At 37.5% G+C, this 14,187-nt stretch overlaps 2 protein-coding genes across 4 annotated transcripts; one reads left to right on the top strand and one right to left on the bottom strand.

The window, feature by feature from the left end:
• The first annotated feature begins 187 nt into the window (after positions 1-187).
• LOC141900122 (multidrug and toxin extrusion protein 1-like) lies at positions 188-6,548 on the top strand. 2 transcript variants are annotated; one of them, XM_074786869.1, is made up of 20 exons: positions 188-327; positions 527-690; positions 1,013-1,110; positions 1,187-1,288; positions 1,701-1,769; positions 2,333-2,381; positions 2,483-2,582; positions 2,677-2,719; positions 2,798-2,842; positions 2,946-3,043; positions 3,216-3,313; positions 3,788-3,901; positions 3,983-4,050; positions 4,138-4,246; positions 4,458-4,533; positions 4,697-4,766; positions 4,957-5,089; positions 5,204-5,298; positions 5,535-5,685; positions 6,177-6,548. In XM_074786869.1, exons 2-20 carry the CDS (start codon positions 537-539, stop codon positions 6,473-6,475), a joined length of 1,971 nt encoding a protein of 656 aa, XP_074642970.1. In that variant the 5' UTR covers positions 188-327; positions 527-536; the 3' UTR covers positions 6,476-6,548. The 2 variants fall into 2 exon arrangements, with proteins under 2 accessions (XP_074642970.1, XP_074642971.1); XM_074786870.1 differs by lacking the exon at positions 188-327 and having other exon boundaries at positions 488-690.
• Positions 6,549-8,955: 2,407 nt separating this feature from the next.
• On the bottom strand, positions 8,956-13,064 carry LOC141900027 (uncharacterized). Of its 2 annotated transcripts, none has more exons than XR_012618658.1 (8): positions 12,465-13,064; positions 11,651-11,715; positions 11,476-11,526; positions 10,238-11,304; positions 10,054-10,155; positions 9,804-9,966; positions 9,249-9,359; positions 8,956-9,094 (listed from the first exon to the last, which is right to left on the bottom strand). XR_012618658.1 is itself a non-coding variant. In XM_074786720.1 (8 exons), exons 1-8 carry the CDS (start codon positions 12,533-12,535, stop codon positions 9,052-9,054), a joined length of 1,677 nt encoding a protein of 558 aa, XP_074642821.1. In that variant the 5' UTR covers positions 12,536-13,064; the 3' UTR covers positions 8,956-9,051. The 2 variants fall into 2 exon arrangements, 1 of the variants encoding a protein (XP_074642821.1); XM_074786720.1 differs by having other exon boundaries at positions 9,800-9,966.
• Positions 13,065-14,187: the final 1,123 nt, after the last annotated feature.

The raw sequence follows: 14,187 nt of genomic DNA, 5'->3' as shown, positions 1-14,187 counted from the left end.
ATTTCCCATAGTTTCGATATTTAGATTGAAAGTTTATAGACAAGTTTTTTGAAAGATCAGATACAATTCGTAACGGTCCATCAAAGAGCGTTCGGGCAAATAAACAGATTAGCTCACTGAGAAAAATGAAAAACCCGTTTATACTGGGGGAGTATGTACTCGTTCATTTGCCTTTTATAAGATTAAGAATTAACTGTTTGGACATGCGTGACTCGTTCGCGTCTGTCTGGTGAGACCAGTAGTATGTAATGCACTATAGTTCCAGGACTCATGAATAGATAATTACTACAAGGATCTCGTAGTGGAATTTCACAACATATAAAGTTGGTATGTATTTTTGTAAATAGGTTCATATTCTTGTGCATTGATTTCTTCGGCTACGCGACCGATATTAAGCCTTTTTTCAATCAATGTATATATATCAAGTAACTTATCTCTTAAAAATTCTCAAACAGTCCAAATTTGAAATCTAAAGCGTCTATACTTCTCGATATAGTAGTCGCTTATGTAAATATCTGGACAATAGGTGTAGGGAAATGGCTAACAGAGAGGAGAGTAGAAGCCTTATAGGAGGTGCTAATCACGACAGTAGCGATGGCTTTGTGTCACTCGAGTCTTCATCCACAAGTCAAGAATACTGGAAGGACGGATATCGCTCCAGTTCAAATTATGGCTCTACGGACGTGGAAGGTATATTGCCCCGATCCTCACATACTGTTCGTCTTCTGTTGCATGTCGATCGTTGACTTTCAATAATGATCCGTGAGACCATGCAAAGAATAAACGATGTTCAGAATATGGGTTAAAATATCTTATATATCAGCTAAGAAGAATTTAGATAATCAAAAAGTTAATGATTTCTGCTTTTGCGATATCTCATTTTCATTCTTGTATCATCTTATCATGTTCTTGCAACTCAGATTTTTACCTAGCAGTTGACATCGCTCACGATTACCAGTAGGTATAATCATCGGAACCGACATTTTCACCCAAGTCCCGTATTTGATTTCAGAAAGGGTAGAAGTGATTACGAGTACTAGCTCGTTTCTCTGTATCCCTGGTTGGTTCAGAGACGAGGCTAAATCGTCGTTGAAATTAGTTTGGCCTTTGGTAAGGAAAACTTGAAATAACCCAACGGATCCATTCAGTTGTAATTCTTCTACAACCAAAACATTTTTTGTTATAGATTATGACCACGATATTCAACTTTCTACAAAATCCGATTGCGTTGATATTTTGTGGCACTCTGGGCCCTATTCAACTGGGAGGTGCTGCATTAGCTGTAACGGTAAGTTATGTTTTTTTACGCCATAAAAACCGTTACAATAATGTTAATATACATTGATGCGTTATTTAAGGGGTTCTGTGTGAGTCGATGTGCACTACGTCATCAATATTAGCGTTTCAAGATAACAATTACGATTATTGATTTAGCATTTATTTAGTAATTTTATATGATTTCACAACTTTTTCAACTCTCTAAATATTTTGATAAATCTTAATGGTTATTTTTGAGAGGATGTGCACTACGTCATCAATATATCGGAGCTGGACTGGTTGCCAGTCAATTCAATTCAAGCATCGATAAATCCAAAATATTGATCCTTTATACGGTTATAAGATTAAGATCATATATATTTAATTGTCACCAATATTAAGCCATATATTTTGTGTTATTTTTCAAGGCATCTTCATTTTAGGTAATAAACGTATTTGGTACAATTATCGGCGTGGGAGTAGCATCAGCACTAGACACACTCGTATCACAGGTAGACATTTACAATTCAGAAAACACTATCGCGAAATAGAAGTATTCCTTTCAGTGGGAACCCGCAACACCAACTATCCCACCAGATGGCGTGCCAAGCACTCAGTCTAACTTTGTCAAAACTAGTTCATTTTCAGTGAACTTAAAACTGAATTTTTAGGCTCCCGAATCCATATATGCAGGACCTACCAAATATACAATTGATTAATTTTTGTATGCCTATATCGGTATAGTTCTTATTGATAATTAATCTATTCAAGAAAAGTTCATTCAGTTTTGATTGAAATGTGGAGAAAATCGAAAGACCAATTAACTACTAGCAAACCTGGTGGATCCTCGCCTGCCATCGTGGAATCCTCAATTGTCACAGCAGCGGAGCGGGTTCCCCGTAAGATGAAGACATCTTTTTTTAAAAATACGATATATCCTAGTTTACGTAATTAAGTTAACATAATTCATCTTTTACTCAGCCTGATTTTCTCGTCAACTTATGTGAACCGCAAGCCATGTCACACGCATTTTTTCAATGTCATGAATTGGTATTTCATTTCAAATCTTATCAAGACGTATGGAGCAAATAGAAAAATGATGATTGGAATTCTAATTCAAAGAGGTATTAAAGCTACGTTTTGTCGTACTTTTAATGTGTGGCAAAATCTCAAGACACCTTTTGCAAACAACAACGATAATCACCAAAATTTCTATTTGCGTTAGGCCTATTCATTATGTTTCTGACTGCAATACCATGTTTGGTTATTCATCTTAATATCACCACACTATTCGTCTGGATCGGACAAGAACGAGAAACTTCCATGTAAGCAAATCATTGAATCGAAAAATATCCATTCGACTCCGAAAGTTATGTCGTTCATGATAATATGAGAAATTATTTTGTTTTTTAATTTCAGTATAGCCGGTGACTACGTCTTGTATTTCATGCCTGGTTTGATCGTAAGCGAAGACTTCTTTCCGTGTTAATACGCACCTACAACGTGAATGCCTAAAAGCTTAAATTTCTTTTTTTTCTAGATGAATTTCACTTACCTAGTCATTACTAAATATCTCACAAACCAGGTAAGACGCGTGGCATAGTTATGGATACTATCATATCCATCATTAGCTGTTCATTTTCAAAATAGTGTATTCAATAATTTCATGTAACAATTCCTTTGCTAAGAGCGTAGTTTTGCCAAGTATATTGTTTGGTGTGGCTGGAACTGCTGTGAACGCTCTTGCGCATTACCTGCTAGTCATTGTCGGTGGTTACGGAATAATGTAAGTATAGAACAGTATGCATGAAGTCTGTATCAGAATTTATCGCAAGAAAATAATTCTCTTAAAACGCAACGAACGATTTGCTGTTGTTTACTCCAGCAAAAACTTTTGGCCCTCGTCTTTTTTATTCATCTGAAACTCCGGAGTGCATATTCTACTTTTTGTATTTCAGGGGTTCTGCTTTGTCCCAGGTAGCAGCGTATGCGGTAATGAATTTGACCGCACTAATGTATATCAGAATCTCTGGCTTATACAAGGAGAACTGGTCAGGTTGGTGATCCTTGAAAAAGAGATTTTTAAAAATTTTCTGACGCCGCAAAAACCTAACAATAACATACACCGATAACCGCTATGCATTAAGGGATTCTGTCGTTGTGGACTACGTCATCAATATTTGCGTTTCAAAGTAACAATTACAAATGTGAATTCTGGCGCATTCATTTTATAAGCAAATTTATTTCATGCCTTTTATTTTCGAATTAACGGATTTTCATATCTTACAAATAATTTCGAGTAGATGTGCACTACGTCATCAATATTGGGGCTAGGATAGATTGGTTGCCGGTCAATTCAATTCAATTGTCGATATATTCAAATTCAAAATAACTTCATGGATCGTCGATATCATTCATTGTCGATAATATTGGGTAATATACGATTTATTTTTCTTCAAGCCGTCAATAGATTTTAAAGGTAGCTTTCTTGTTTTCAATATGTTGTTATGGTACAGCTTATGTAATATAGGTTGGTCGCTGGATAGTTTGAAAGATTGGGGACAGTATATGTCGCTATCAATTCCTGGACTTGTGATGACATTCGTTGAATGGGGAAGTTTTGAAGTTGCAACGATTATATCAGGTACGACGTTCAGGTTAATAGAAATTATGGATAAAAGTAAGGGGTTATGGAATATCGTCTAATTTTCTGTATATTCTACAGGTTTATTAGGAGTGGTTCAACTCGACGCCCAGACTGTCGCGTTCCAAGTGACTCTGATTATATATATGGTTCGTGGCCGATTGTAAATCCTCTGCCATTTGTTTATATATAATTTGAACGATTTCAATTTGGAAATTTTTTTCAATGATTTTCAGATTCCTCTAGGATTTTCAATCGCAGCCAATATTCGAGTTGGTCAGTTGCTTGGAAAAGGAGACAGTGTGTCGGCTAAGCGAGCTGCCATCACGTGTCTGTGCATGGTTGGTATGTATTAATCCGGACTATACTTCATTTTTGCCGCTAAACAATTTATTCGAATGTACAATGTCATTTGAGAGATCGTGTTAAGTAACAATCATCTTGGAATGATGATCTAAGCGAAATTAAGAAAAGTTGAAAACCAAATTCAACCAAAAAATGTAAACTGTAGTTAAAGTTTCAATGATTCAACGACCATTTTCCGTGTAATTTGCAGTTTGTACAGCAGTCGTTGTATCTACATTAATTGCATCCCTGCGGAATATCATCCCACTAGTGTTTACACAGGATCAGTAAGTTATTGTTGAAGAATGGAGAAATATGCCATAATTTTTTTTAGATTTGAAAGGCATCCTTGAGTTCACAAAGTCAAACAGTCGCTTCTACTAGCTCTTAATGCAAGTGCATATTGTTTTAACCTAGCATTAACATTGAAACCTCTTAATATAATTTCAGAGATGTCGTCGACGTAGCGAGTGTTATACTAATAATTCTAGCTGGTTACGAAATACTCGACTCTTTGTCCGTAAGTTACAACCATTAACGTGATTATCTAAATCCGATTTCATATTCATTCGGAGTTCAGATTTCAACATCTTCGGAGTGTATCGCGGAGATCATCAATCGTGGCTCGCAGTTTTCACTGGTCCCGCACGGAATAGTGGGTCACTAATAAACCTCATATAAATTTCATATTGTAAGTTTTTTTCTGGTAGAGTGTGATGGCTGGTATACTTCGTGGCAGCGGAAGACAATTGACTGGAGCGATTGTATTGTTCGTTGGTTATATTTTAGTGGCGCAACCAATAGCTATAAGCCTAATGTTCCTAACAAGTCTACAAACAATAGGTACACGTATAGAACTTGACTTGCAATCTCATTTTTTAATTTCTCCTGAACTTGTTATTATTAAAATCTAAAATTCCACAAACAAATAATTAAAAGAATTTTCTGATCCGATAGGTTTTTGGTTCGGTATTGTGGCCGGTCTGGTTGTTGTAAATGCTTCGTATGGTTTCATTTTCTGGAGAATGAACTGGGAAAATCTTTCATTAGAGGTACGTTGCTTTGTTCCAATCATGGTTGTAGATGTCGAAAATTATTTTAGGTCAGATAAAACCCACAATGAAGCTCTCATAACTTTTAAGAAAACAAACTATTCTTACTTTTGAGTTATATGTGTCAAACATTTTCGTAGATCCAGTTTTGCAATAAGTCATTCGATCATGATGTCCAAGTCTATTCACGTCAATGAATTCTTTTCCGAATCGTTTCGATTTTCGATTTTCTAAAGGCACAAAAAAGAACCGGACAAGGCCTACCGCAAACGTTTGACGATTCACTCACTATAAGCGATGCATATACCAACGATGAGGCTGATCATGATGGCGATGATGATGATACCGATGAAAGTGCTCTATCAACAAATTATCTAAAAAGAGATGGTAATTCATTTCTGTTCTGTGTCGATCACTCATTTAAAAGCAATCGGCACATTAATTTAAAAAATTAGATCTAGAATTCAAGAATAACTCCTATCCAATGGGTTTAAGCATATAATATGCTTGAAACCTGTTTCAATGAAGAAATGAAAAAGAAGACATCACAGGACTCGATATGGGATACGCCCACAATGCCACCGCGCAAAATACCTCCACCCAAAATCCCACACCCGGAATCCCTGCACCCATTGCGTCTAGTTCATAGCTGAATCCTCCGCTGATATCTGGGTTAATAGCCGTGAATCGTGACGTCAGCGTGGATACACAGTGATAACAGCTTACCAACACGTTTGATTAACTGTATCATCTATCATATAATGTTTAGTATCTCTTAACTTCCACCGAATCCGAGCCGAATCTGAGTCTCATCTATAAAGGATTTGTGGGCGAAATATCAGGTATATAGTTTCCAGAGGAATGATGCTCTTTTTCAGTGAGCCGAAGGGAACAAGAGGCGCTAGAAAGAGAGCGGTTTCGACAAAAGTTTTGTCGCAAGATAAGCTGCACCGGATGTCAAAGTTCGGAAGACTCGAAGAAATATCTATTGTTCAGCCGCGGAATAATTGCACTTCTGTTCCTGATGTTACTCGGCGTCGGAATATATTTACGATTTACAATGAAAGTAGAAAGGTGTATATTCAGACCAACGAACGGAACTCTACCAACTTATAATTCTACTTTGCCGTTCTGTGCAGAAAATTCAGCCGGATATATTTTCAACAGCCCGAACTGATCGAAGACAGACTCGCAAATTTGGCCATGTTTTACAGGTTTCTATTGAAAAGATGAAAAATTTTCAAGCATTGTATGTGATAAAATCGTTATTCATTTAACCAAAAAAATAAAGATGTTTTTGAAATAGAAAATCGGAATGTCTTGTTTTTTTGTATACATTTCAATGTGTCGTGTATGGAAATATGTTAGGGAAAATGACTCGGGATGATAATGGTGTGAATTCAAAAGATTCATAATAACCATTTTCAACTTTTTTTCAATTGTCAAATGATAAGTCGACGTGTATCAAAGGAATTGAATCTTGTCTAACTACAAGAGTCTTCAAGCACAACTTATCGCAATGCCAACTTTTATCAAATAATGAATTGGATGTAGATTCCTGTTATCTTTGACATCGGCGACGTTCCAGAATATCGCGTTTATTAACGATAACAAAGGGTTTATCTTCGTGACCGAACCAAATAGAAACTCACGGATGGATTTATCATCATGGCACCGGAAGGTATGATTTAGCACGTCAAGCGTGTTCAGATTGTCTGGCGATTGGTATACACGAAGTGCAAAATTTTCTATCACTTACAGATCTTTTACAGCCAAATACTGTTATGGCTCCGACAGAAACAACCAAGAAAACATTGAAGACTAACTAGCAAAGTACATACAGACATTCGTTTATGCTTTATTCAGCAAACAGAGAACTGGAATTTGTGCTACAACGTTTCAAACTTAAACAGCGGAGTAAGATCCAGGATAATTGGAAGGCCGGGGTCCAGAAAGAAAGGGAAGGCATTACCACTATCTCACATACATCCTAAAAGATGCGAATTCCTATAGATGTGTGTCAGGTTTGCAGGTTTTGGGCAGCCTCAATGGGAAGGTGGCTCTGGACCCCCGTGATGGCCCCTTAAATCCGCCCCTGTACAACTAGTCACCGCAAATTAAACAGTAAGGCCGAAGACATAGGTACAAATATTGATAGCTGAATGAGTATGAGACAGCAACGAAGTGATAAATCTTGAAGAACTGCGAAGGAGATACTTCTTGCAATTTCAAAAATCAGCATGTTCCCCAAATGAACCCATTCTAATGTGATAGGTATATACTAGGCTATACCGAATCATTTACTGATCCAAACAACATCTGCATATGAATACATATTCTTTACTGTATTCGCCTTCCACGTAAATCAGTTTTATCAATTATTATACTGATGATGTAAATTCCAACAAATCGTTTAACATTTATATGAAAATGGAGAGAACATCTCAAATATTCAATGAACGAACTACAAATCAAATCCAAACTCATCACTGTAGGCAACTATAACTTCATACATAATAATTCAACTAGACATGTTGAAATTGAAATATCAACATCTGGAAAAACACGCTTCTCACTTCAAGCTGCACCAGAAGCACAACGGGCCAACATTGGTCGTTACCGGTCAACAGATGCAGGGTAGTAGTGATACTAACTAAATCCGACGGTATGCTCCCAATGTGCTTTTTAGTAAGTCAAAGTTCGTTTATAGAATAAGCTCGGCCATACATATGACAAACACGCCACATCTAGGACCAGTAACCGATATCAACTGATAACATTGATTTTTCATGTTAGGCTATTCCACTATTTTTCACAGTCGAGTAGAATCTTTCCACCGTTTCTACTACTGGTAAAAGAAGTGTGAAATTCCTACATCATCATCCACGTTGGTCCGATATCGATTTATCGGCAGGTTGAGGTATTCGCATGGGGAAAATGGAAGAACACCCTCGCCAAACTGTATGGAAATCACGGACGAACACATGTTCGAGAGCTAAATATGATTTTCCATGGACATTTATTATCAGAGGCAACGAGAAACTGATAAAACACGGGTGAATATGCCAGATACTATAAACATATATAATGCTTGGGTTTGTTAGAGTGATACCAGACAGTCCAGTCGGTATAGAGCTGCTTGTCCGCGTAAGTAAAGTTCCCAATCAACCAATCGCTAGATCATTTAGGCAAGCAGCAGTCATCAATTATTGTTTTGGTGGATTGAGATAGTTGAGAAAACTTATTAGAAAACGTACTTATTTTCTTAATTTTCAGAATGGGATCTTTTATAACTGTTACTATATTAGTGTGCGCTTTACTTGGTTCAACCGTCGGAACCCTACAAAAACTCCAGGATGGAATAAGTAATTTTTTTCCGTTCGCTCTAGGCCTAATTCTTGTAATCGGGTTTAATGGCGATTCATTGTTATCTTACTTCTTATAGGAATTGGAGTTTTTAGGGAATGGGAACGAATGCGCTGCAACTGCTATGGTAAAGCTATCGATTCGGGTGTTTACTTCCCGTTAGGGAGATGGTCTTCGAATCCTTGTCCTGCCGTCGAAAATATGAATTTCAAAGCTTACTGCATTGGAAGAGGCACGGGTGCGGAAGTTTGCTGTCATGCATCCTAACAAATGAAACAACTATTTATCAAATGAAATATCGAAATATATATGTATATACATATAATTTATACATATATCAGATTTGATTTGCATTTTTCACTAGTATCAATCGATCAAACCACGACATCAGGCGCTATCAACGGCTAAGCAATCTTTACGGTCACCATTCCTAAAACAAACAGACCAAACGCAAACGATTAGAGCCGTAACCTCAGATACCCAGATTGCAATAAGGCGGAGAAAAAGATGCCACACGTTTGTCGAAACGTACGGCGAATCTGAAATGTTGATGTTGGTTTATGTGTGACTAGTATTTCTCTCACCTGATCGCTGGAAGTATCGTTGACTGTAGCTGTTTCCTGGCGTAGATCAGTTCTAATAACGCGATGTCTCCTTCAATAATTTCCTCAACTGATCTTCGTCGCCAATCATGCCTGAAAATGTTTAAAAAATGAAATACTTACTGTTTCAACTAAGTAAGTGAAGACGACTCGAAGCCATTCTAGTGCTAAGAGATTTTCAGAGTTTACGATTGAGCAAATATTGAAGCTAGGTTACATAATGCGTTATTATAACTAGAACAGGGGGCCGGTTGCATAGTCATGACTTAGATTTAAGACCAGTTTAAGACCAACTTAGTTCTATAGCCAATCTAACAACTTAAGACCAGTCTTAAGATTTAAGACCACTTTTGGACTGAAGTCACGACTGTGCAACTGGCCCAGAACTAGATTTGTAGGTATTTGAGAGCTCAAAGATCCAAGAAGTAAAACCGGAAAAAACTTTTACCTTCGGACAAACGAGTTAGTACCAGCACCCAATGAAAACGCTGTATATGTTACACGTCATCACATATTCAAATTCACACGCTTACCTACCGTCAACTGCTGACCTAGTCTCACGTACTAACGTCAGTTTGTCCGTGCGCCCGCGATAATCCGGTGGAAAATTAGCAGTTATTGTCTGAAAGGACGAGGTCGGAGCTAAATTTTCGTGTGTGCTTTGCGTTGGAATGTCACCGAACATGCTGTACTGCTGTTGCTGCAAAGTTTAAAGGATTCACAATTTGAATGATTATCACTGAATGATGACGTTGATATCTGAAGCAGACGATAATGAACTTTTTACCGATGTCACGGGTTTTTCGTGCAAGCGACGTTTGGATATATCTTTCGCTCGTTGTAGGGGTGTCCTAATTGGAGTTGGACGAAATCCCGTAGGACACACATACTATGATAGATAAATAAGGAAACTAAAGTATATAGTCTACATTTGAAACAAATAATCGAGACAAATAGATAGAATCATATACCTTTGATTTTTGATAGAACCGCACCATATCTAAGCCTTCCTGTAACCAAAATAAATTCTTATCCCTGTGCTGCAATAGATCTTTCCCCGTCAGATAAAACGGCCCTTTCTCGTTATTTCTCGCCGGGCCACGACCTGCCGGGCCATTTCGAGCGTAGCTTTCCTGTACACGTATTGCCCTCTTTTCGGAGGCTGATAAGTTCATATTAGTAGTATCGATAAGATCTCTGATCGGAAATATATTAGTTCGAGTTCGGTTTGATAACGCACGGAAAGGACCGTCATTCAAGCGCAGATTACCGATGTTATTTTCAGGAAGTGAAGTTCTCAAAGCCTTATCTAGATGGCGTTGTATTGCTTCCGGCACTGGGAGCTCGTCTTCGCAGACGTCGATGACTCGGGACTTTTGTTCCAGTTTATAGCACGCGCAGCCGAGCGGGGTTTTATCACATTTTTTACACTTATTCGTTTGTTTCGGCGTACACGGCGGAGCTATCAAACGGTTAAACGTATCTTCGATTCTCGGGGTACTGTTCGGCTCAATTTTTACGACGCTCGGACCGGGATCAGTAGTCTGAGATATTATTTCCGGTATTTGATAATCTTCGTTTAACTGTTCAGCCGGATCCTCAACCGATTCAGGATCCATAATTGCAGTCTTCGAGGCCTTTGAAGCCCTGCTTAATAGTTCGTCCCGAGACATTAAGCGGTCACTAGGTGCCGCTTGTGTATAGCACAGTTTTACGGGTGATTCGGGTTTACTCAGTTGCGTAATACAGGCTTGTCCCTGGCTAGGCGGTCTCGAGCCTAGCACCGCCGAATTACTACCATCATTATTTCTAGTAATAACCGAATGTTCAGTTTCTCCACCTTTGCCAACAGTTTCCGAGACTTTATTGACCGATGTTTCTTTTTTCGTTCTGTTGATAACTTTCGGTTTGAAGTGCTCTGCTAGACTGTTCTCTTTGAACGCTTCTAAATCGTCGATATCGGTACATTTCGTTTGCGGTTCAATGACGAACTCGTCCCAGGCATGCCAATTCTTCCGCGATTGCGATCGCACTTTACCTGTAAAGAATTTAAATTTTTGATGATGTTGCAGATGCGACATAAGTGAAAAAAATGTCCATTATACACGGCGTCAGTTTGGCTGCTACGATATTTTCTTTTTTTACGAAAACACTCTGATTCAGAATTAAGAATTAATGGACTATGGATTATTTGAAAGAATTGACGTACCGTTTCGCGGTAAGGATGCTTCGTATTTGCGCTTGCACCAAGATTCAATGCCTAGAAGATAAATTACGAGTCTAAATGACTTAGGAATGACGACTTGTGGCTCATCGCGTTATGGCGCAATGTGTTAATGTTTATTCAATATTTCATGTGTCCCTAAAATATGCAGCTTTATTACCTGTGTCAAAATCCGTGTCCGGTTGCGTCACCCAACCAACTAATGTTTCCCATACAGGTTTCTTCCTGAAATAAAAAAGAAAATAATATCACACATAAAATCACTTTTAACATTGTGCTCTTCTGGTGACAGTTAAGCGCAATGCACGGCATATAGTAACGAATCCAACTTCACAATTTTAATAGTTAAACTATCAAAGACATCATTACGATAGATTCTAGAATATCATAATTTTTCTAATTGTAGGAGTAGGTGTTTTCATAAGGTTTCTTTAATGATTATCAGCATATTTTAAGGTTTCCTTTTCCTTAATACAGGGCTTAACGAAAAAGCGGCTAAAACTGTGAATTAACTTTAAGGTCTAGAATACATTTCTCATTGTTTTGGCCAAACTATAGACGTGTATACTGGAAATTGTTTGTATGCAATCTCAATTTATAGTGGCATTATTGACACCTTGCTAAATCTTAAGTCAAGGGTGTTAAGCCTCCGTATTAACCAGATCAATCTAAAAACCTATTCATTAATACACGTCAAACACTGATACTTCACAAGTGTGACTTTATGCAAGTGTTCCGAACCAATATATTCACAAGAAAACAGTAATTCACAATATATCTCACGTATATTTACTGATTATATTCCTGAATCTACTCTGCAGGTCATACATACACCATATCAGTATGTGAAACTATATGTAAAACTATATGTCTAAAAATTAATCAATCATCTTTAGTAATTTGGGAATTGGATAATGAATACATAGGTCATGCGAAAGGTTAAAGTTAAAGTCTTTTGGCTAGTCATTTCTTACTTGGTAGGTTGTTGTCTCGGCGTTGGGCGTTTGACGCTGCTACCAGTCCTCAGTTTCCAAGCACCAGCCATGTTCTGTATATTCTAATAAAAGTATCCCGCGTATCAAGCTGCGCTTAGCCGTTTAATATCCGCTGTTACACGCACACAAATCTAACCTATTCAATCTCTGTCGAAATCAGACATCTATTTCAGTCGTAATGAGAAAGGACACCGAAACACGCAAAGATTTCCCCGATTACGCATCAAAATATAGCGTAGAAAATCCGCTATTAGAATCCCCTACGAAATATCCTTCTTAAAACCTTGCTTGCTGCTTGTTTCTTTCCCCTGGACAACGATACCTAAATGTGATTAACCATCAGAATGATAACACAAAGGTTGGCGTGTAGCGTAGTCCTATTTCATATCGACTAATTGTAGAAAGTTGTGTTTGAAGATTTGAAACCGTCCAAATCATCACATGATACATGTATAAGATATCGACATATCACACGTTACTAGTTGCGCTTTTGTGAGAAAGATCCTACAATACAATGAACAAGCGTTCTGAGAGCGGACAGTACTTGGTTTGAGTATTGTTAGTCGTTAATTACTGTCTTGTTCGATAGAGCGACTCGTCGTAACTAAGTCGTTAAGGCTCCTTTATTTGAACCAAACAATTTTATTTACGACAAAAACGACTATTCGTACGTACGTATGTGCGTACAAAGCGCGCTTATGCGAGAACACCGCAAACTGAGGTATTACTGGGACTGACATCTAAACAAACGCCCGATCTTGCCCTCCCTCAGAGGCCATGACTCTGAATGTCATTTTCAATAGATAAATGGATTTCAAATAATGCCAAATTTCAAACAGGTGAATTTCTCTATGAAAAGAACCTGTTTTTAATGCACGAATCCGCTGATCTAATTTTCTCCTATTCTGCTCGCATTCTAGTACTGTTTTATGACTTGCGTCAAATTACAACTAACGCATTCAATATGGCTGACAATGGAACCAAAATATCCCCATTGTCGTCGCACAATATATCCTATGCCCTTATGATTAGAAAACGTACGTATATGTTGTAAATACTCCAGTTAAAGATTGATTTTGCTGTCATCCAAAGGTAGCAATTTACGAAACGAGTGATCTGAAAGAAACTATTGCATTTGTTGCAAATAGATCCATTATCGATTATATACTAAAGGTGTAAAAATGATCGATGCATTAGGCATAATTGAAGCACTATCAAAAGTAACATGGCTTTACTTCTTTTTTGTCCATCGCAAAGTATGATCTCTCTCCGTCTTCATTAAAAAACGAACTGTATTTTACTTTAACGTTAAATCTTACCGACAAGTGGGCCCTGAACAATAAAATTCAAGAATTAAGCCTATACGTAGGCTATATACGTCATATTTACCTTCGTATCAAACTAAGGGTTTACTTTAAGATCAACTTTCTCTCTATAACTGCATAAACATGCTTCTCGGGGTTGAAAAATTGCATAGGTTATTTTCTTGAATATTGATAAATGTTGGCTATTCGTTTTTGTTATATAGAACAAAAATAATGAAATCTATGATACAGTAATCGATTTGCATAAGACAAAAAGTCTTTAAGTAGATGAATTTTTGCTATAGATCAATGTCAGATTTTAGCATAGCATTTTATAAATCAAATCAATCTACATTTATATTAATTAACCGCAGCGATATCAGTCCGCATGTGATCTT

This window comes from Tubulanus polymorphus, chromosome 2 (genome assembly GCF_964204645.1).
Source record: "Tubulanus polymorphus chromosome 2, tnTubPoly1.2, whole genome shotgun sequence".
NCBI lineage: Eukaryota > Metazoa > Nemertea > Palaeonemertea > Tubulaniformes > Tubulanidae > Tubulanus > Tubulanus polymorphus.
Note: the sequence above shows the minus strand (reverse complement) of the source record. Positions and strands in the feature narration are given on the sequence as shown.